Source organism: Lagopus muta, chromosome 2 (genome assembly GCF_023343835.1).
Source record: "Lagopus muta isolate bLagMut1 chromosome 2, bLagMut1 primary, whole genome shotgun sequence".
NCBI classification, from domain to species: domain Eukaryota; kingdom Metazoa; phylum Chordata; class Aves; order Galliformes; family Phasianidae; genus Lagopus; species Lagopus muta.
Window position 1 is genome coordinate 63,866,980 of NC_064434.1, and position 21,132 is coordinate 63,888,111.

The 21,132-nt window shown below is 39.2% G+C and overlaps 1 protein-coding gene and 1 long non-coding RNA gene across 4 annotated transcripts in view; one reads left to right on the forward strand and one right to left on the reverse strand.

Annotated features, from left to right (window-relative positions):
- Positions 1-3,035: 3,035 nt before the first annotated feature.
- LOC125688750 (uncharacterized) lies at positions 3,036-4,096 on the reverse strand. The gene is made up of 2 exons (XR_007374863.1): positions 3,994-4,096; positions 3,036-3,832 (listed from the first exon to the last, which is right to left on the reverse strand). It is a non-coding gene; the product is annotated as an uncharacterized LOC125688750 (long non-coding RNA).
- A 115-nt stretch (positions 4,097-4,211) lies between these two features.
- The window catches only part of SHPRH (SNF2 histone linker PHD RING helicase), a 47,061-nt gene continuing 30,140 nt past the window's right edge, over positions 4,212-21,132 (forward strand). The window contains exons 1-12 of one of the 3 annotated variants that reach the window (XM_048935118.1): positions 4,212-4,492; positions 5,021-5,099; positions 6,053-6,726; positions 7,235-7,364; positions 9,015-9,230; positions 9,547-9,625; positions 10,759-10,909; positions 12,442-12,547; positions 13,128-13,384; positions 13,786-14,475; positions 17,858-18,109; positions 19,695-19,773. In XM_048935118.1, coding sequence (XP_048791075.1) covers positions 6,085-6,726; positions 7,235-7,364; positions 9,015-9,230; positions 9,547-9,625; positions 10,759-10,909; positions 12,442-12,547; positions 13,128-13,384; positions 13,786-14,475; positions 17,858-18,109; positions 19,695-19,773 — 2,602 coding nt within the window. In that variant the 5' untranslated portion in view covers positions 4,212-4,492; positions 5,021-5,099; positions 6,053-6,084. The remainder of the gene's footprint in view (positions 4,493-5,020; positions 5,100-6,052; positions 6,727-7,234; positions 7,365-9,014; positions 9,231-9,546; positions 9,626-10,758; positions 10,910-12,441; positions 12,548-13,127; positions 13,385-13,785; positions 14,476-17,857; positions 18,110-19,694; positions 19,774-21,132) is intronic. The other 2 variants (XM_048935121.1, XM_048935119.1) reach the window with 2 other exon arrangements.

Sequence of the window (21,132 nt, forward strand, 5' to 3'; positions counted from 1 at the left end):
GTATTATAGATGTGAATGGCAGCAATTCTATGATAAAAACTTACAAACCCCACTATGATAGCTACATTACTTTGAAATACCAAACACCATAGAAGTTGGGTAGAATTGAATCTACAAATAATTTCCTACCAGCATACAGACTGTTAGTTTACTGATCTGGAATAGATTGAAGCCTCTATAGACTATAGACTATGCCTCTGCTGTGGTTCATTTTTTCACTTCCTCTGTATGGTGATTTCACCTATAGGACTCAAAAGATTTCTCTTATTACTTAAGTAACCAATTAACACAGTGAGTGTTCCTTTACCTAATTTGCTGAGGCACACAGAGGCTCAGTTAGCTCTTCAACATAATATACAGTCATTGCTGCACAAGGAACACATTACATTTACCCTCCATTTTATTCTCGTACTGCGACCATTCACGCTTCCTGCTGCCACAGCCAATTTAGAGAAAAGTACAATCTAGATTTCTTTTAGAAAAATTCTGCTTGTCTTTTTGATTAAAATATTGTATGTTGACTACCATGTTGTTCTCTCTTCTCTATCCACCCTCAAAAAAGAAAGTGCTTGCAAAGTTGCATGTCTGCTGCTTTTGTAAGCTTACTGGGATTTAAAAGTTGCTATTGAGAGCAAAGCGGAATTTGTATCCACAAAGAAGAAAGGCTGTGTTCTCAAGTGTGGTCAAAAAAACCCACACAGTCTTCTTTTATGTCATGTTTTCCTCTCTTTATATAATTCCTTGCTATTTCATTAAATTTAATGGCAATTATCTTCTTTCATGCATCCATGTTCTTTAGAACAGGAGGCAAATTACTAGGTACTAATCATTTAGTTCCTTAGTTATTAGCTGCTGAATACAAATGGGCATTCTTCCACTTGCTCTTGACCCTTATTTCAAAATAGAGCTCGTTTATCCTGAGAATGAAGATATTTCCTGCAGAATGGGAGTGAGAGAAAAACAGAGACTTGGGCAGAAATCATTGTGCATAATAGGCACCCTCTTGGTGCCACTGTATGATCCCCTCTTTTGAAAGCAGAAAGCTTCCTCTTAGATTAAATTTGTAAGCAGAAAGCTTTATGATGACATACAGATAAGATGATAAATGAAGTTCACGTTCACCACTTTCACAAGTGCTTTTTATTTATAGTCTTTAAAAAACAGGATCATTTAAAAAAAAAAAAAAAAGAAAAAAAAAAGAAAAAAGTGCCCAGCAAACCAAAGCACAAATACAAAGTCTGGAGAAGAAATGCATAATAAAGAAATACAACGTTAATTAAAGGATGAGAACTAAGAGATTCACAGCTGTTAGCCTGTGAACAAAGCTTGCTGAAGCACAGATTGTTGCCTGCTATTTCTACGTGGATTCTTAAAGTGTACGCTGAGTTTCTAATAATGGGTGAGTGACTTGACTGCAATCTGTGATTTTTGTGTATAGTTTATTTTTTCATTTTTTCCCCACAGATAATCCCGCAGAGAATCTGGTGTGATCTTTTGGTTAGGCATTTCTGTCTGCTATTGTTTGTGCTGCCATATATTTCTATCAGAGAAGTCCAAGTGAATGAAGCATTCTTTGCACATTTAGTGGGAAGGGTTTTAAGTTTTGTTGGTCATCATGTCCTGGGAGAGCTAGAGTAAGGGCGAGGTAAGATTGATACTGCTAGAAAATTACATCTCTAGTGGGTTTTTCAGTCTGAAGGAGACTGGGAAAATTTCTCTGGATGATTCATCACCTATTTGGATGCAGAAGAGAAGCCCATGCCAAAAGTTTACCGCTCCCTCGGAAATTAAAAATATTCACTTAACAAAGAGTTTATGGAGGGCTGAAAATCCTGAATTATAAAAATACGAGTTGGCAGGATAGATCCATCATGTTCAAGAAAGCTTTACAGATTTATAATAGTATAAGGCATAGCAGTGTTCACTGTTAGCTTTATAGCTAGTTGTAGACCTCAGGACATCAATAACACTTTCCTATTACTAGCCTTGGATTAGATTTGACAGCAGTTATGGATCTTTACAGGTAGCCCTTCAGGCTGCACACATATACTCTCTATCAGACAAGCCAGTGGATACAGGCCAGTTCCTGGCCAAGTGCCACAGCCTATATTGTATCTGAGGCCTTTAGGAAGGAGCTGCAGCCAGTTTGCATTTAAGCGGGACTGACCTTCAGCATGAGAAGTATCCTGAAACATACTTTGCCCCTCCTTGTTGTGAATGCCCCTGCACTGTCTTTATCAGGTCACAGCCCTGATGTAACATCTGGTTTCTAATCTCAACAACTGGACAGTCAGGAAGCATGATGCTACTAATGCTAGATCAGAGACAAAACTTCAGAGGCGTCCAAATCCAAAATAAAAGGGCAAATGATCCATAGCGAACTGAGTAAATTATATATTCCATGTATTCCCATGTACCTTTGGTTAGGGACTAAAGGAAAAGGGGCTTATTCCAGCTGGAAGGTTTCCCTTCTCTTTTCTGTTTCCTAGTGCTGGTGTAATCCATATTTCATCCAGTAGAGGTGGAAGAGCAGCACCCACCATGAGACCCAATCTTTCCTGCCAACAGCAGGTGCAGAAAGCTCGTACGAGGAGTCTGAGGTCTGAGGTTCCATCTGAGGAAATGTCCCCAGTCCCAGACTGACAGCACAGCACTCCCATGGCCCCTACACTGCAGTAGCCATTAAGGGATTTGTTCTCTAACTGCTCTAGCTCCTTTCGCTGAAGAACACTTAAGAACAGGAAAACCTGATGTTCACAACTTGCAATGTGACCCTGGGTGTCATCCCTTGGTGTGAACAATCTATCCAGGAATATGGCTGCTTGCTAGGATATGGGAGTGGAACATGGCAGCTTCAGAAACTCCTAGGGAAGCACCAAGCTGGAATTGTCCCTTCTGTCACTTATTGAGTTAACAGCTAACTCTCAAAAAGGCACATCCAGAAAATCAAGGCTAACATTTAAAAACAGTAACAATAAAAGATCATCTAATTAGACTTTTTGGTCATGAAAAGACAGAAAGGCTCCCAAAGCAACTCCAAGCCACCACCACGGACATGTGTGCGGCAGTGCCCAGGCCCCATTTGAGGGCATGTTCACACATATTCACTCACAGGGCTGAGCACTGTTCTCCCAGCCAGAGATCACATCATGGGTACTGTGATGAGCTACACTCATAATTATCCAAACTTTCAGCTTTTTAGACTAACGGGACAACTCCATCAGCCTGGGGCCACCAGTTCCTGTCCTAACAAGGTGATAGCAGGGTTGGGCTCCAGCTGCCCAAAGCCCTGCCCCACTCCAAGCCCATGGCCTGGCTCAGCCCCAGGGAGGTATCTGGTGTCCTGGCGCCATACCCATGGTGGGTGGGGAGGGACAAGGTGGGCTGCAGGCCCTGCCCTAATGGAACCACAGGCAGCCCTGACAACTCCATTTTCAGCTGTTAGAATGGACGTCCCCAGCAGGTTATTTCCTCTTCACCTCCTTTGCTATCTTACTTTGGTTACAGATGTATAATAGGGAGTATGAAGTAGTTGTCCATTTCACTGTAAATTTACAGTAGTAAAATGTGAATAAGTGATGATTTTACAGTTTATTTTCATGCAGGAGCACCAAGCGGCCACACAGCAACACATGTGCTGGGGAATAAAGCAGTTAACCTGCTGTCACGTGGCTGGGAGCATCCAAAAAGTTCCTTCTGTGCTGCCTACCCAGTGCTGGGCAGCTCTTCTGTGACCACAGGAGCCCGATGGCTGGGAGCAGTGGAGAATCAGCCACAAACCAGTTCCGTAGGCTTCATTCGTAGAGACTAACAAATGGGTTAAGCAGCTGCCCTAAGGAAAAAAAAAAGTGCTAATTTTAAATGGCTTTCCAATGTCTTTATTTACAGCGTGTGGATCTGCTTATTTCACAAGAAGATAAACGTGTTCCTAGTTTTTACTGAAATAATACTTGCAGTTAGAAATCCATTGGGCTGCTTTTCTACAGCGCTTACCAGCCAAAACCACGCATTTTAGACAACGGCAGTTGCACGACTTAACCGCACTCCCCAATTCCCCCCCTTCCACCTCCAACAACGCGCCCTCCCCATACGCCTGCGCACTCTGCCGCCTGCGCACTCTGCCCCCGACGCCACCGCCCCCTTCTCGCTCCGCCCCTCTGTGGGCAAACAACGAACTCCCCACCCCCTTACCCCGCGGGGGCTGACCGCGCTTGCGCAGCACCGTCGCTGTCACGCTGCCTGCTACGTCCGTGAGTGAGGCGGTACGGGCTGTCACCTTCCGCGGATCCCACTGGTTGCTCAGCAGGCCGGGGCGGGTGCGCGCGCATCCCTGTGCCCGCCTCCCCCCCCCCGTTCGGGGTCGTTCCTACTTCGCAGTCGGCTGAGGCGCCCCTCCCCGCCGTGGTCTTCCGCTGCCGGACGTTGGCCGCACGGCCCTGCTCTGCGGAGGGAAGGAGCTGCGCGCGAGGGCGGAACGCCGCCTCACCCTGAGGTGCGTTGGCTGTTGGCAGTGCTCTGGGGGCCCTCCCGAGTCCTCGCTGTGGGGAAAGTCCGCTTGGCATCGCGTAGCGCCCGGCTGGGCGGCCTCTGGGGAGTGGGCCTTCTGCCTGCTGGGCTCTGAGGGGGGGGGGAAAGAGGGGGGGCTGGAGCCTGCTGGGGAACATCAGGTGCAAAGGAGCCGCGCCGATGGCTGGAATCTTCCTTCTTCGGTTATGATATATGCTACCTCTTAGGGCTTGATTTTAAGTGTCAGCTACTCTCCCGTCCTACCTGAGTACTATGTTGGAAAAATTCTGTCCTGCGTTTGAAATTCAAACGCCGCAATTGCTGAAGTTCTTTGTAAGGAAATCCTCCATTTCAAACGAAGGATGTTTGGCTTTTATAGGTTTGTCAAAAGTCAAGTGGTTTGTTTGTTTGTTTTTCTGGCAATTACCCTGTAACGTTGGAGTTGCAGGAGTTAGTAGGTTAGATCCTCATCTTCCAACACTTTGTTAGCAGTTGTGCCTTGTTTCATTGACAGTCATATGCAGAAGCTGAGTTGACATGGATGTCTATGTATTTTTCTGTCTTTACTGTTGAAGAAAGTGCTGTAATGTGAGGTAAGAAATCTATTACTGTCTTCAAGCTCTGTAGAAAAACCACTACACCTGTCAAAAAGTAATATTTTTTAAAAAATAACTCTTTAAATCTGTATTTAAGCATGACCATGTAGTCCTGTGTATGTAGTTACTTCCCTGATAGATTCCTTAATTTGCTTACTTGTACATAAATACTTTTTGTTCAGCACAAACAATTTATGTGTTTAGTATACATCCTTTATTTTCTAGTATTTTATCATTAAAAATGTTTTTAGTGTCCAAGCTGGAGGAGTACCTGGGTGTAGCTTTGTGGTTAGTCAGAATCAGTAAGAAGATGTGTTTACTTTGCTGATTGGTCCCACTGAAATGCATGTGGATTAAGTAAGAGCTGTGCTGCAAGCAGTCTGCATATTCAGGTCTCAGGATGTATAAGTTTTTGAAAAGGTTGAGTCTTTGATGCTTTTAGGAAGGCCAGGAAGGACTTCTAAGGACAGAATTTCAGAGTTCAGGCTCTAAACTAAAGGCTGGAGACAAAGCCCTCTGCTGAGTTTGTATAATTCCCATGAGTATAATTCCCATGTAATTTTTGAAGGAGAAGGAGAAATGTGTGTCTTCTCCCCAGTCCCACGTCCAAATCTCCTGCTCATGCTGTGTGGTTATTTGTGTTTATTTTACTGTCTCCCACCACCCCTACCATTGAGAGATTCCACTGCTTCTGTTTTTATATCTGTCCCACAAGATTCTGAGTAGCAGCTCTGAAATGCATCATTCTTGTTGATCTTCCTCTGTAACTGTATGGCAGAATAAAATAGAGCACAAAGAAAGTGCTTTGTGTCCTGCTTTTTGCATGGGAGCAGGAGATGCTCTGTAAAACAATCTACTGAAGAATTTAGCAGCTCTTGCACAGTGAAATTTCAGTGTGGGCATTTGATTTTGTTTTACTTATCACTGACTAATACTAATTCATCTCACAGAGACTGAAAATACAGTTGAGAAAAACAACAAAATGAGTAGTCGTCGAAAGCGTGCTGCTCCATCAAAAATAGATGAGGCGGAGAAGAAATTGCTCTGTTGGAATATGCATGAGGACCGGAGAAATGAGTTGATGACATTAGATGATGAATTGACTACTGAGGATGAAGTTCCAGGTCCTAGCACTTCCTCTGCATCCTTCTTTGTTATAAATGACGATAGCATTGATGAAGATCTCATTCAAAAAGATGACAGTCATTCAAAATCTGAGAAGTTTTTGACAGCTAATGATGGTGAAGACTTTAATTCCACCTCAACTCCCATGTCAGTACAGCTAAATATTGTAGTCTTGCCATATCGTGCAGATGGGTCCTGGAAAGTTTTATTGGGAGAACTTGCTTTTTATCTTCCTGCTGAGCAAGTTGTAAATGAGGAATTCCATGAAAGGGGCTTTACGTTAATGAGAGGAGACTCTGACAATCACCTGCTGGTCTGTGTCAATAAAAGAAGTGAAGAAGAGTACAGTAATGGAACAAAAGAATGCCTGGGTGCTTACGGGCAAACTATTTTGGTGGAACCAACTTTAGGTGGTGAAATATTAGAAGGCTTGAGGTGGTTGCAAAATAAAAAGATAATTGGACTTTATCAAAGACCTGGAGAGGGTCAAACTCTAAAGGTATTGATTCTTATATTTGTATTGTTTTCTTTTTTTTGTTGTTGTTGGAACTATTAAAAATATATATATATATATATGTATATATTTTTTTAAAATTATATATATATGTATATATATATTTTTAATAGTATAATATATATTTATATATATATATAAAAGTAAAACCACTAACAAGTCTGGCAGCTATTGTATTTTTATAATGTGATGACATATATAGTTTCTACATGCTTATGCAAATGTTTTTCACTTGTGTTTTTTTTTCTAAAATTACCTTTTACTGTTGCACTGCTACTAATGTGTTACTCAAAGGAATCAAGGGAACTTTTGCCTGTGACATTTTGTTTCTTTCATGTAGCTGTTTTGGTAGGTTCATCACACCTGTTTGCTTCTGCTAATTTTGAAAATTTGGTGGTTATGGTTAGCACTGTTATTTTCATGTTCTTCTGTTTATAATATTCTTGGTGTTCTGATAACTTATTAAATGATTCATTTTATAAACATTTCTCAGGTTGGAATCTACCTTCTGGAAGCAGGGCTAAGTAAACCAGAGTTTCTCAGTGATGGAGGTGGAAGACCCAAAAAAGCTAATCAGCTAGTTCAAAAACTCATGGAGAAGTTCCATAGTTTTATAATTCCAGGTAATGATGTTTGATTGAATGTTGATGAATAATTTTAATTATAAAAATGTCACTCTAATAATTTTAAACGTAAGGGGCATTTTAAAGTTATTCCTGCCCTCTAGAGCAGCTGTATTTTTTAGGTGGTAATATTAGCTAATGTCTGCCTGTATTAGAATCTGATCATTAATCATATATTAATTAACTTATGGTCAAGTTATACGTAATAACATTTCTTCTCTGCAGATAAAGTACTGAGGCATATAGAAGCTTGCAACCTTACTGTTTGGGGAGTAAATGCAACTTTCATTAATTCTTGTGAATTGTTTGACTAGATGTAGGGTGACTCATCCAAGTTACGTAGGTTTAAAAAAAAAACAGAGGAATTAAACTCATTAAACATTTGTTCATAGGTCGGTGCCCAACACACAACTGTGGCAACAAAATTTTTGTTACAGTTTTATTGTAAAGTCATTATAATGAAAATTGCATTATGGATTTGCACACAAATGTTTATTTGGATAATAAATAATCTCCAAATAAGGAGATATTCGCCCCATCCCTACATTTTGTTTTTATGTATTTATTTTCCTCAGTGTACCCATCCTGTTCATGTCCTTGTAGATGGTTTAATTTTAGCTTTCTGAGAACAATGTTACACTATGGCTTTCCCTCCAATTCTAGCTAGGCTTTGTATCTTTCTTTGAACTGTAGAGTTGTACACCTGTTCCCAGGTAAGTATAAGAAGCTGTTTTACTGGTACCATTCCTTTTATTTGAGACCTAAAACACTGTTGGAACTTGTCCTTACGTCGTTTGTTGCTTGATCTTACTTCAGTTTCCTAAAATTTTGACCCTTAAAATTTTGCATGAATATTTGTTCTATGGTACTGAAGTTCTGCATATGCCCATACTTGCAAATTTTGTTCAAAATACAAGATCTTTCTAAGCCCCCTAGGCATACATCTCTTGAGGCTAGATTATAATTTCTGAAGTATGATTTGTTGGATTTCTTACGTTCATATAAAGGGTGAGACTCATGTGTTGCCATTTTTTTTTTTTACCAGATAATTTAAAAATAATACTTAAGCTGATTGAGTAGATTTTTTTGATGTTTAAAATATGTTCTTTTATCAAGAAAGGGCTTATTTCTTCAAAAATGTACAAATCTTTTGCCCACTGTTATTTCCCCCCCTCCTTCTCTAAGAAGGTGCTTATCAAATAAGACCTAGTCATGCTATCCCTGAATTCTAAGAATAGAATAGAATCATAGAATTGCTCAGGTTGGAAAAGACCTTGGAGATCATCAAGTCCAACCACAACCTAACCATACTACCCTAACTCTAACAACCCTCTGCTAAATCATGTCCCTGAGCACCACATCCAAACGTTTTTTAAACCCATTCAGGGGTGGTGACTCAACCACCTCCCTGGGGAGCCTATTCCAGTGCTTAGAGGAAGAGCTTTGCCAGTTACATACATCTGTGTAATGGCCATAGAGTGTTAACATTAGCTTTTAGGAAACTGCTGGTAGCTGAGTCAGGTGCAGTCATGACTTATCTTTAAAAGGGGTTCTGAGGCTTTGCTTTCATGTGTTACCTAAATAAGTTGCAGCGAAACTTACTGGAATGTTGACCAAAAGTGAATGACACTGCATCTCTTGTGTATTCAGATGTGTTGGAGGAAGATGAGGAAGAATCTGACATGGAGCTAGAGCGGCAAAATATTGAAGAGCTTTATGACTTTGTAAGGCATACCCATCAGCAGGATGTGCAACTACTGAGAGAGGATGTGCAGCATCCTGCCTTAATTCCCATTCTAAGGCCATACCAAAGTGAAGCTGTGAATTGGATGCTTCACCGAGAGAACTTCACAAGCACTCCAGGTGGTGACAAGTAGATGAGTCTGGAAAACTTGTATAAGCGAGGAAAATGGCATTGCATTGTTAGTGGAATGTCTTGCTGTTTCATTAGAAATTTCATTAATTGTTTTACTACCATTTTTATAAAAGCTGTTGGGTAGTGCAGTAAATGAGAAAATAAACCTGCTTCGAGCTGCAGGTGATTGGTCTTGTTGCTCATCAAGCATGGTGAAGGTAGATGTCTGCCTTGTGTTTAAGTGTCACCGTATGGCTAAGCAGTTCTGATTAGCGTACTGTTTGTGGGGAAACCTTTGTCATAGTAACATGACCTCTTTCTCTATAGAAAATGCACTGCATTTCTTATGGCGAGAGGTCGTCACTCTGGATGGAGTGAAAATCTACTATAATCCCTTTACTGGCTGGTATGTTTTTGTGCTTATCTATTTCTGTGAACACCTCAAATATTTTATTCTATTTTTTAAGGTAAACTGGCTTATATAACACATGGCTAAATAAGTAAATCTTGAGGACATAGTTCTTGCTGCTTGTATTAACTTCAGTACAGATGTATATTTACAAGATTAGTGCTCTAATTTGAAAAGAATGCTAGTCTTCAGCCTTCACTTAAAATTTTTTTAAAAGCTAAAGGATGGAGGCAATGTAATGTTTTCTGTTAACACTGGATGTTGCATTTATGAGGGCTGCTCTGAAAGTAATACCTCCTGTTTTATGTTGGCCCATTGTGTGGCTGTAGAGGTTGAACCTTCCCACCAATATTCGGTTAAATTTTGTTGCTATGTGACAGATGGCAGCGGAGGGGCAGTCTGACCAAAATGGTGTCTGACACAGAAGTGTGGATGAAGCAAAGGTGTGGAACTGAATTCCTCCCTGCAGAAAAACTTGCTCCCACTGATATTCATTCATGCTTCCTGAGCACTAATGGAGACCAAATAGTGGATGTCAGCACAGTAAGGCAGTGGGTTCACTGGTGCAGATTTTTACAAGTGCTGCATGCAGGTTGTTTTTCATGGCTGGTGAAATGCGTAGATAATGGTACTGACTGTGCTGAAAAAGTGTTTGTGGCTGAAAATTTCCTCTATCAAATAGTGTAATTGTGTTCTTTGTATCTGTTACATTTTCCAAGGAAACAAATAGGAGGCATTACCTTTGGAGCAACCTACATATTAGCTCTTTTACTTTGGTTAGAAAAGAGTCTTGCTAGTTTGCTTTTTTGCTGTTGTAGTAAATTTTCAGTTTTTTAATGAATATAATATAATATTTGAGAGAGAGGCTAATGCTATAATATATTAGTTTGGCAAGATAAGGCCTGTTCAGAGGGAAAGAAATGTAAACATACATGGCATACACATACATCTCTATCAAGTTTGAGTACCCAACAAGCTTGCTAGCTCTTATCAGCTCAGCTTTTCAAGGAATGGCATCATTTATTAGTAACATCGCTTTTCTGAAGCTGTACTGTGTGTTTGTCTCAAAATGTGTTTCTGTCACACCTTTCTGTTGCTGATTTTCACTTGGGAATATACTTGCATTTCAGTGTTATTCGTGAATATCCATTTGCTGGACCTCAGTGGCCTGGTGGCATTTTGGCAGATGAGATGGGTCTTGGAAAAACAGTAGAAGTGTTGGCTCTTATTCTGACTCACACCCGCCAAGACATTAAGCAAGATGATCTGACATTACCTGAGGTGAGAAAACTATGGGAATATTTATTATGAAGAAAATACTTTTCAGAATTAGTGAAATGCTTTTTTTTTCCTCGAGTACCTTGTTTTCCGCTTATTGAAGTCCAAAATGAAAGCTGGATTCAAGTACAGTGGAAGCATAAATACACAATTTAGTCTCCAATGTTGGAAATCCCTCCCCTTCCATTCTTTCTATTAGTGAGTATTAAACATCCATTAGACACATTTTATGCAGAAATAAGGATGATTTAAACTCTAATTTAAGATTTCTGCGTCCTTTCAATCTGAGATAATAGATGGGTTTATTTAGCAACAATTTTCTTGTCTTTTTATTTCTGTTGTCCTGCATCCTGTGAAATTGATATTTCACAAAACTCATTTTTTTTCTGAAGAAAGAGAGCCTTTATCCTTTTGTATACTCTCACCTTTCTTATGGGATCCCCTATTTTGAATTCATGGCAGCCTGTTTTGTTGCACATCTGTTCATAATCTTCTGCTTGCTTACAAATTTATGAGTCAAAGACGTTATTCTCTGAGTAAGAGGGTCCAGAATAGGGACAAAGATTATTAGAGGGCTGGAGCACCTCCCCCTATGAAGACAGGCTGAGGGAGCTGGGCTTGTTCAGCCTGGAGAAAAGAATGCTGTGGGGTGACCTCATTGCAGCATTTCAGTACCTAAAGGGAGCCTACAAACAGGAGGGGAGTCAACTCTTTACAAGGGTAGATAACAAGGAGTCATGGGGAAATGGTTTTAAGTTGAGGGAGGGAAGATTTAAGTTGGATGTTAGGGGGAAGTTCTTTACAGAGAGAGTGGTGAGGTGCTGGAACAGGCTGCCCAGAGCGGTTAAAATTAGTTGGGACAGACATCTTAGCTAATATTTTGTTTGTTTATCAACAAAGTTGTATGATGTGAATGAAGTGTCAGAGCATGTGTCTGTGTAACAACTAACCATAGAAAAATTGGCACCGATTGATTTGTTTTCATTTTGGGATTCTTTTTTATATCCAGATTCTTGAGTATGCATCAACTTAAATCACTAGTTTTGAATCAGTAATAACAGAGTAAATGTTATTTAGGGCAAAAGCTAAAAAGATAAACTTATTTATTATTCAAATAATTTAGGCTTTTCAACCTGTGTTGCTTTGCTTATCTTCCTCTCTCTCTTTTTGGCTATATATAAAATATATACTGTACTCTCTCCCTACCCTTCCTCATCAGCAACATTGATCAATTACAGCTGTAGATTGCTGCTGCTTAGTTCTGAAGTGGGTGAGAACTCAAGAGGCTTGCTGGGCTGCTCTTCCACTTCAGTTATCAGAGTAGAATGCTGAACGCTATTTACATCAAGCTGAATGGAGCAGGATATCATTCTGGATACTTAAAATGAGCTGAGCAAATTAGTGAGTGCAAATCATAAGAGTATGTACTTCTGTAGTGGCTCAAGACTTTTTCCAAATGTAAAAGAGTAAATTGAGTTTGGAATTACTGTGAAAAGGCGTGAGCCGATAACACTGTTTAATGTTGTCTGCATTAGGGTGAGCTTGTGAACTTCTTTGTTCCACCTCAACCTTCACAAGGAAGTAAAAAGAAAAAACCAAGAGAGATGGAACTTAAATTGAAGGAAAAAATACAATATCCTAGTAAGTATTTCTGCTGACTTAGTACATTTTGCTCTTGGCATAATTCATGGCCTTTGGCTGTGAGTTCAGGGGCACTCTTTGCTTCTACAGAATGCAGAGGTTCTTTTGCACTGTGGTGGAAGATTGTGTACTACAAACAGGTGATCTGCATTTAAAAGTTACTAACTCAGATCTTTATGCTACAGAACTACATATACCTTGAGGTCTTTTATTATATATTTTATTCATTATAGTACAGAAATATATATATTCTATATCATTATGTATGTAAATATACATATATTTATTCATCATATAGTTTATTCATTAAACCGAAATACATTGTCTTAATAAATTTCAATAAGAAAATCAGAAGGGACTGACTTTTATTGTTAGTATTGTCTTGGAGTGCATATGCCTCATATGCAAAACAATGCTTTGTACCTCAAGTAAAGCACATAATTAAAACTGTTGCCTGTACGCTTTTTTTGCTTTCCTTTCAATAACCACAAACAGTGTTTGGAGATCCTTTAATATTCATTCTGCAAGGTCGTTCTAATTTTCTGAGCTTTAGTTTTTTTGCTTTGATTTTACAATGCAGGTTTAAGAGTGATGGTGTTAGCAGCTGTGAAGGAAATGAACGTGAAGAAAGGAGCATCCATTTTTGCAATATTTAAGTATATCAGTGCTGTATATAGATATGACGTGCAGAGAAATAGACGACTTCTCAAAAGAACACTGGAAAAACTAATAGCAGAACAAGTAGTAGAACAAGTGAAAGGACATGGTCTGGCTGGGTCTTTCAAGCTGGGAAAGAATTACAAGGAGCAGAAGAGACGAGAGAAAACCAAAGAGCAGGTACAACTTGCTTCAGTTGCTATTTCAAAGAATGTTGTGAAGACAGATCTTTCTACTGCTTGCATACCACTTGCCTGTGTGTGCAGGTTCTGTGATGCTAGCTTATTTGTAAAAACAAAAGCTGCACCATTTGCTTTGAATTTTGCCAAGAAGCTGAGATTGTAAGAAGGTTAAATCTGGCATAGAAACATTTAACTAATGCTTTTGAAATACTGCTGTAGAAGCAGGCAGGTTTGTTGGCTTTTACCAGGAAGCTGTGTGGTAAATTCTAGTAAGCATTAAATCTCTGGTTTCAGGGTTTAGTTATATAAAATGTTAAGATCAATGCCTTGATATTATTGTTTTTCCTTCCTTTAAATAAAGGAAGAAGTCTGACAAACTTGGTTAATTTTACTTTGTAGATAGCAAAGACTTCAGAAAGGATTCAGAAGAAGCAGTTGTCTGATGCTAATACTCAAACCAAAGAATCAAAAGACAGTGATGTCACTTCTACAGATGTCCTTAAAATCCCTTTACGATCAAGTATTGCCACAGAAGAACATGATTATTGTGCAACTAACAAAAATGACAGGAAATCTGAAACAGATAATGAGGACTCTGTGGACGAGAATAACATTCAGCAGAAAGCTGTGGTCTCCAAATCTCCAGACTTGCATGGCAAGCTCCTCATTTCTGATGACATTAGCAGTCATCCTGATGTTGATGTTTCTAAAAGTGCAACTGACGCCCAGCAGGAAATCCCACAATCTTCACATTCACAAGAACATGCTAGCAATAGCGTGCAACGGACCAGCTCTGTATTTCCATTTAATACCTCTGAATATCGTTTTGAATGCATCTGTGGCGAGCTTGGATTGGTTGACTATAAAGCTCGTGTGCAGTGCCTGAAATGCCATTTATGGCAGCACGCAGAATGTGTAAACTATAAAGAGGAGAACTTGAAAATCAAGCCCTTTTACTGTCCCCATTGCCTTGTGGCAATGAAACCAGTTTCCACAGGAGCAACTCTGATCATTTCTCCAAGTTCAATTTGTCATCAATGGGTAGATGAGATCAACAGGCATGTGAGATCATCATCTCTTCGAGTTCTGGTAAGAGGAGATAACCTCATATTCTGGAGAGTCTTTATCACAGCTCAGTTTCCTATCTGTCTCTGTATTTTGTAAATTTTAGAAGTGTCTGTTTTCTCTCCTAGAATTCTGTATTTCTTCCTATTAGACCAACACTTTTGTTTTGGCACCACAGGGGTTGTTTGCTTCCAGAACCAAACTATTTGCATTTAGTTCTTCTATTTTTTTCTTACTAGTTGATCATTGGGAGACAGTACGGTGGACTAGATGTCTTTATCTTACAGAAGCAAATTTCATGTAGTAGGAACAAGTTAATTTCTAAGAAGGAAAACTCTTATGTCATCTTTTTTCTAAAAATTACCAAGGGAATTATGGAGGCCTGGCTACAGAAGACTTGTAGCAATCAACTGTATAGTTATGCCCATAGCTCCTTGACAGTTGTTTCTCAGTTAGTTCCAGATTAAAAAAAAAAAAAAGAAAAAAAGTTTCAGTAGGTAACAAGTGTACTTTTTTTTTTATATATACTTATACTTTAATACTTGCAGTATTAAAGAGTAAGCATAATCTTTTACCAAAATTAATTTATTTCTAGATCAGGCAAATAATTGAACTGCTGGTCTGGAAAGTCCCTTCCAATGCAAATTATTAGGTGGCTGATGATGTAGTCAAGTCTTGTCCATTGTATTTATAATAAGCAAGAATGTTTGTAATGGTGAAGGGCTCGGAGAACCACAGGTCCCTTATTTTTGAATAAAATGGCAGTAGTTGTAAGTTGATAAGGAGAGGAATCTTTGCATCCAGGAATGTATCTGATATCTGCATGGATGTCCGAAGTACAACTGAAATCAAGGCCACCAGTAAGTTGTTTGTGTGAGTAGTCTATAACTAGCTTAGACATCTAGCTTTGGTGCTGCAGCTAACAAATTCATAACATGCACAGTTTTCCTGGGACCCAGTCTGCGTTTTGTACTGGCTTTGAAAACTGTCAGAATAGTAGCAGTAAAGCCAATGAAATACTGGATGTCAGCTCTTTAAAGTAGCAGCATCTTGCATTCTAAGACACAGCTTACATTTTCTTTTAACTGTCAACTGTAAGCCATCCACGCTGGCTTTTGGTGCTGTTCCCATTTTTTTTTTTTTCTATGAAGTTGGCATGAAAAGACTACAGGCATTTCAAAGAACCACTTTCCCATGTTAACAGATTTTGTACTGCTTATGACCTATATGAAATTGTAATGATTTTGTATAATAGAATGAGGAATTATAATTTATCCATAGGCCTTGCTTTGCAGCAGGTTGTCTTTTCCTGCTGCTGTGGAAACAACCAAAGCTTGGTGAAGTTACAGACCTCCAGAAAGTCTGTTCAGAAATGCTGAGAAGAGATCATTAGACTTCAGTAGCTGTTTTTTCTTAACAGTTGCATCTGTGAGTATGCTGTATTTCAGCATTTTGGTTTTAGTCATTTTTCTCTCCCTTGTTCACGTGCATTAACCTGAACAAGAATTTTCAGCAAGCATTTATTTCAGTTGATAGAAACTTTGTTGCCATAAGCAGGAATGTGGAACAAGGAGATTACTGCAGTGTAACAGTGAGAATAAACAGCTGAAGTCAGCAGTGGAAAGTAAACAGATCGGGGCTGAAGAGGAAGGGTAAATAATTAAGGATTCATAGGATCAAATGAATTTTGGTATTAGGGAGCCTATGAACAGGAGGGGAATCAACTCCTTGAAAGGGTAGATAACAAGGGCAGGACAAGGAGAAATGCTTTTAAGTTGAAGGAGGGAAGATTTAGGTTGGATGTCAGGGGGAAGTTCTTTACAGAGAGAGTGGTGAGGTGCTGAAACAGGCTGCCCAGAGAGGTTGTGGATGCCCCATCTCTGGAGTTGTTTAAGGCCAGATTGGATGGGACCCTGGGCAGCCTGGTCTAGTATTAAATGGGCAGGTTGATGTCGCTGAATATGGCAGAGGGGTTGGAGATTCATGATCTTTGAGATCTCTTCCAACCCTGGCCATTCTGTGATTCTGTGATTGGTATTTTTAACTATTTGTTGCTTTAAGAGCACATTAAAGATTTGTTGTGATTTGAAGGACTAGGGAGGCAATGTGGTATGCTTAATAAAAACAAGTGTTCAGAGACAATTTTAGTTGAGAACAAACTGTCTTGATTGAAGTGTTTATGTAATCATAAAATCTCAGAATGAGAGAAGTACAAAAAGATAATTACTGTTTGAAGATGAAACTGAATTATAAATTGTTTCTATGAAGATGGGGGATATCCCTTTATCTATGAGATGCAAATCTTAAATATTTTAATATTAGGATTAATATTAAATAGTAATACAGGTCTAGGTGAATAGCAAGATACACTCATTGCTAAAATTTTTGAAGTAATGGATGCCTGTTGCTTTGAGGTACATTCCTGAGATAAATAGAAAACAAGAGAAATAATGTGTTTTTTTCCCCATAACAGATCAGTTGCTATGTATCTCTGATAGTAATTGCTCTTAGCTAGAAATGCTGAAGATGACAAAACGTGTTTCTGTTGTTGGTTATTGGTTAAATTGTCTCTTGTGCCACACATTATCATGTTTTGATATTCTTATATATTGAGACATAATATTAGGTGTGTTTTCTTTAGATATAGAGTGAGATCATGGGGAAACATAGTAGAATGTTTGATTTAACTTGTAATTTTTTTGTTTGTTTGTTTTAAACTGCTGTTTGTTTCAAAAAGGATTACACTTAAAATGATGAGAGAGATTAGAAAAATGCTGATACTGGAATAAGTGCTGCTATGAAGGATTTATAATACAACTCTATGAGTGCACAGGGATTGTTTCTCCCTAGGGTATTCTTTTCATTTCACGACTCTCTTTAAAGGTTGTTTTTGTTGATCAGGGATTACCCAAAATATCACTTCGTTTTCAACTATTTTGTGCTGCATACCACTGTTTTTGCCTTCTCCTTATGAAATTATTGTGGTGTGGATGATAAGGGGAATGAGAGGAGAAAGGTGATGTCCAGCTGCAGTAAATGAGAGGAGAGAGTGTGTGATGCTGACTGATGGAATGCTTCTTGCAATGTAACAGGATGTTTACTCTTGCCTGCAACTTCCCCAACAAATAACTGTTGTGGCAAATCCTAGAATTTCTTTTTTTTTTTCAGAGGAGAAAAAAAAAGTTTGAAGTCTTGTACATATGTAAATAATTATACATAAAAATGTGCATCAATGTATTGCATTTATTACCTGTATTATTAAAGTTTTTCCACTATGTTACTTTATGAATACAGGTCTTATTTTATAAGAACACTTCTGAAAGTATGCATGTGTTAAGCTATACTGATATTTTTGCGTTATTGTTAAATTCTTTTCTTGTATATTATTGCAAACAAATCAACGTAGGTTTATCAAGGTGTGAAGAGGCATGGCTTTTTGCAGCCACACATGTTGGCAGAGCAGGATGTGGTTATCACAACGTACGATGTCCTCCGTACTGAACTGAACTATGTGGACATACCCCATAGCAACAGCGAAGATGGGCGCCGTTTCAGGAACCAGAAGCGCTACATGGCCATCCCGAGCCCCTTAGTAGCAGTGGAGTGGTGGAGGATCTGCCTTGATGAAGCACAAATGGTTGAATGTACTACTGCAAAGGTATGATGTACGATATTCCCAGTCATGTGTTATTTAACCTGAAGCAAGTTGGGAGGGAGTGTTCATCTGCCAGAGGGGAGAAAGGCACTACAGAAGGACCTGGATAGCCTGGATTGATGGGCCAAGGTAAACTGCATGAGTTTCAATAGTGCCAAGTGTTGGGTCCTGCATTTTGGTCACAACAACCCCAGGCAACCCTATATGCTTGGGGAGGAGTGGCTGGAAAGCTGCCTAATGGAAAGGAACCTTGGTGGACTGTTGGCTGAATATGAGCCAGCAGTGTGCCCAGGTGGCCAAGAAGGCCGTTGGCATCCTGGCTTATATCAGGCAATACATAGGAACGGTGTGGTGAGCAGGACTAGGGAAGTCATCCTGCCCTGTACTTGGCGCTGGTGAGGCCTCACCAAGAGTACTGTGTTCAGTTTTGGGCACCACAGTACAGAAGGGACATTCAGGTGCTGGAGCAGGTCCAAAGAAGGGCTTGTAGAATATGCCCTACCAGGAGAGACTGAAGGAACTGGGGCTGTTTAGTCTGGAGAAAAGGAGGCTGAAGGGAAACCTTATTGCTCTCTTCCAGTATCTGAAAGGTGCTTACAGCCAGAGTGGGGTTGGCCTCTTCTCACAGATGATGGGGTGAGGGGAAATCGCCTCAAGCTGTGCCATTGTAAGTTTAGATTGGATGTCAGGAAAAACTTCTTTACAGAAAGAGTTGTTAAGCACTGGAATAGGCTCCCCAGGAGGAGGTTGAGTCACCATCCCTGGATGGGTTTAAAAACCATTTGGATGTGGTGCTTGGGGTCATGATTTAGCATAGGGTTGTTAGAGTTGAGGTAGTATGGTTAGGTCATGGTTGGACTTGATGATCTTTAAGGTCTTTTCCAACCTGAGCGATTCTATGATTCTATGAAAAGGTTTTGACAGGCTTATTAAAGTAATTAAACTAGCCTCCCCAGCTCCTAACATTCACTCTGCTTGGGTCATTTGTCCTTGTATCATCTTCTTTCAAAGTACATTTTCTGTTGGAGATTTTTATTATTAAATGTTCCTCGTGTTGAAATTTTAGCAGACTGAAATATATCCAGCTCAAAAAAGCCTAATCTATACTGACAGTTCAAAGAACTAGGTCACCATGTTGTATATAGTGTTTGATAATTTTCAAACAATGCTAGCCTGTTCTGTAACATGATTCAGAGGCTTAGATACGTAGCTTGGGTCTAGAAGTTAAAAATAATCTACAGTGTCTCTGGAAATTCTTAGGTCTGCAGAGGCAGATAATTTTAAATAGTGCTTTTCCAGTCTTTGTCCAAGATAAGAAGACAAAAATGCTGCTTACATAATGGTGTATAGGTCATAGTGTTCCTTCTTATGTACACCACTTTTGCTAACTGTCTCTTGTGAACATTTGATTGCACTTGATTTCTTCAAAGTGGACATGTTTTCATAATATATTGTACTGATGCTGCTTATAGATACATTAATTTTTTTTAGACTGAAAATGTATTCTGAACAAAAAGAAATAGGGGAACACAGTCTGAAAATAGTAATATTTGGTTTTCCTTCCTGTTGGTTCTGCCTTTTTGTCTAGGCTGCTGAAATGGCACTCCGTTTAAGTGGAATCAATCGTTGGTGTGTCAGTGGCACTCCCGTGCAGCGAGGATTAGAAGGTGAGATTTAATGCCACAATGTCAGCTGTAAGTTTTCCTTGTTCTAATGATTAGGCAGTTGTTAGAAACAGTTGAAATGTCTGCAAGTTTTGCTCAGAATTTACATTGTACTCTGATTTTGCAAGTCAGAAAGTGTAAATATGTAATAAAGTAGTCAATAGATGTATTGATATAAAAATTGCAGAGCTGAGATCTCATTTCCCTGGGTCAGGAAAAGTACTTTTAGGAAAGGAGAAGCTATGTGTCAAGCAGATGTCTCAGGCCTCTTCTTCCATGTAAGAGTGGGTAACTGTTAACCTCTGTATTATAACTAAAGAGTTTGCTGTGGTTGTAGAATCTGTCAAATACAGTAAGTCATGCTGTATTTGCTTTTTATGTAGCCTTGTAAGAAATACTGTGGGCACTGACTGCTATGTACTTACCAACCACTAATATAAATTCTAGAAATCATATTAAAATAAAGCTCCGTGAAACTGTTTTAAGTCTATATAAGGACTTAATGAATTAATGTAAGTTGTGGAGTAGGGAGCTGTATGTTAGGTGTCATTTGTCTGGTCTTTTTCCTGAGGTACTCAGTTTTTGCAGACAGGCTTTAGGCAAACATAGGAATAAAGAAAGGGAACTAACTGAATCTTCTCATCTGCTTGTGTTCTCTGGTGGATTTAGGAATAAAGGCTACACATTGAGGCAATCAGTTTGAAAGTGGATGAATCAGTGTAAGCATTTATGTACATTCCTAGTCTATTGTTAAGATATGAAATCACTGTAAAAGTCAGTATTGGATATTAATCCATTATGGAAATATTAATAAAATTTATAATGCATATATTAGAGCATTCATAATTAATAAAGAAAACACTGTAGTAGAAAATGACTGATTTGATTGTCTCAATTACCTTGATTGAGTCCCTTGTATGCGATAGGATTGATTTGATACGTATCTGAAACATCATACTGTCTGTAATACATGCTGGTCTATCACTCAGACTATATATAGAGGCCCCTGCCACACAGGACATGAAAACTGCTAATTTGAATCTGTACCTGCCACTGCTGTAATAAAGTAAGAATCACTCTCTTCTTGTGCAGATCAGGTTCCAGGAGTTTGCTTCCCATCCCTTAAGATGTATATGGTGAATTCTTACGGCTCTCAGCTGAATACTGAGATTATCATCAAGCTAAAAGAGTAAAGAATGTAGCCACTACCAGGTCTTAAAGAACTTGAGAGTACTGTCACGTGTGTCTGTTTCCGTGCTGTTCACGTGAAGCACTTTTCATGTGTACTCCTGTAGTTTTCCAGTAAGTTTCAGGTATAAGTTTAAAGTTAGCATGTTCTAAAAGTTTTTCCTTTCAAAATGA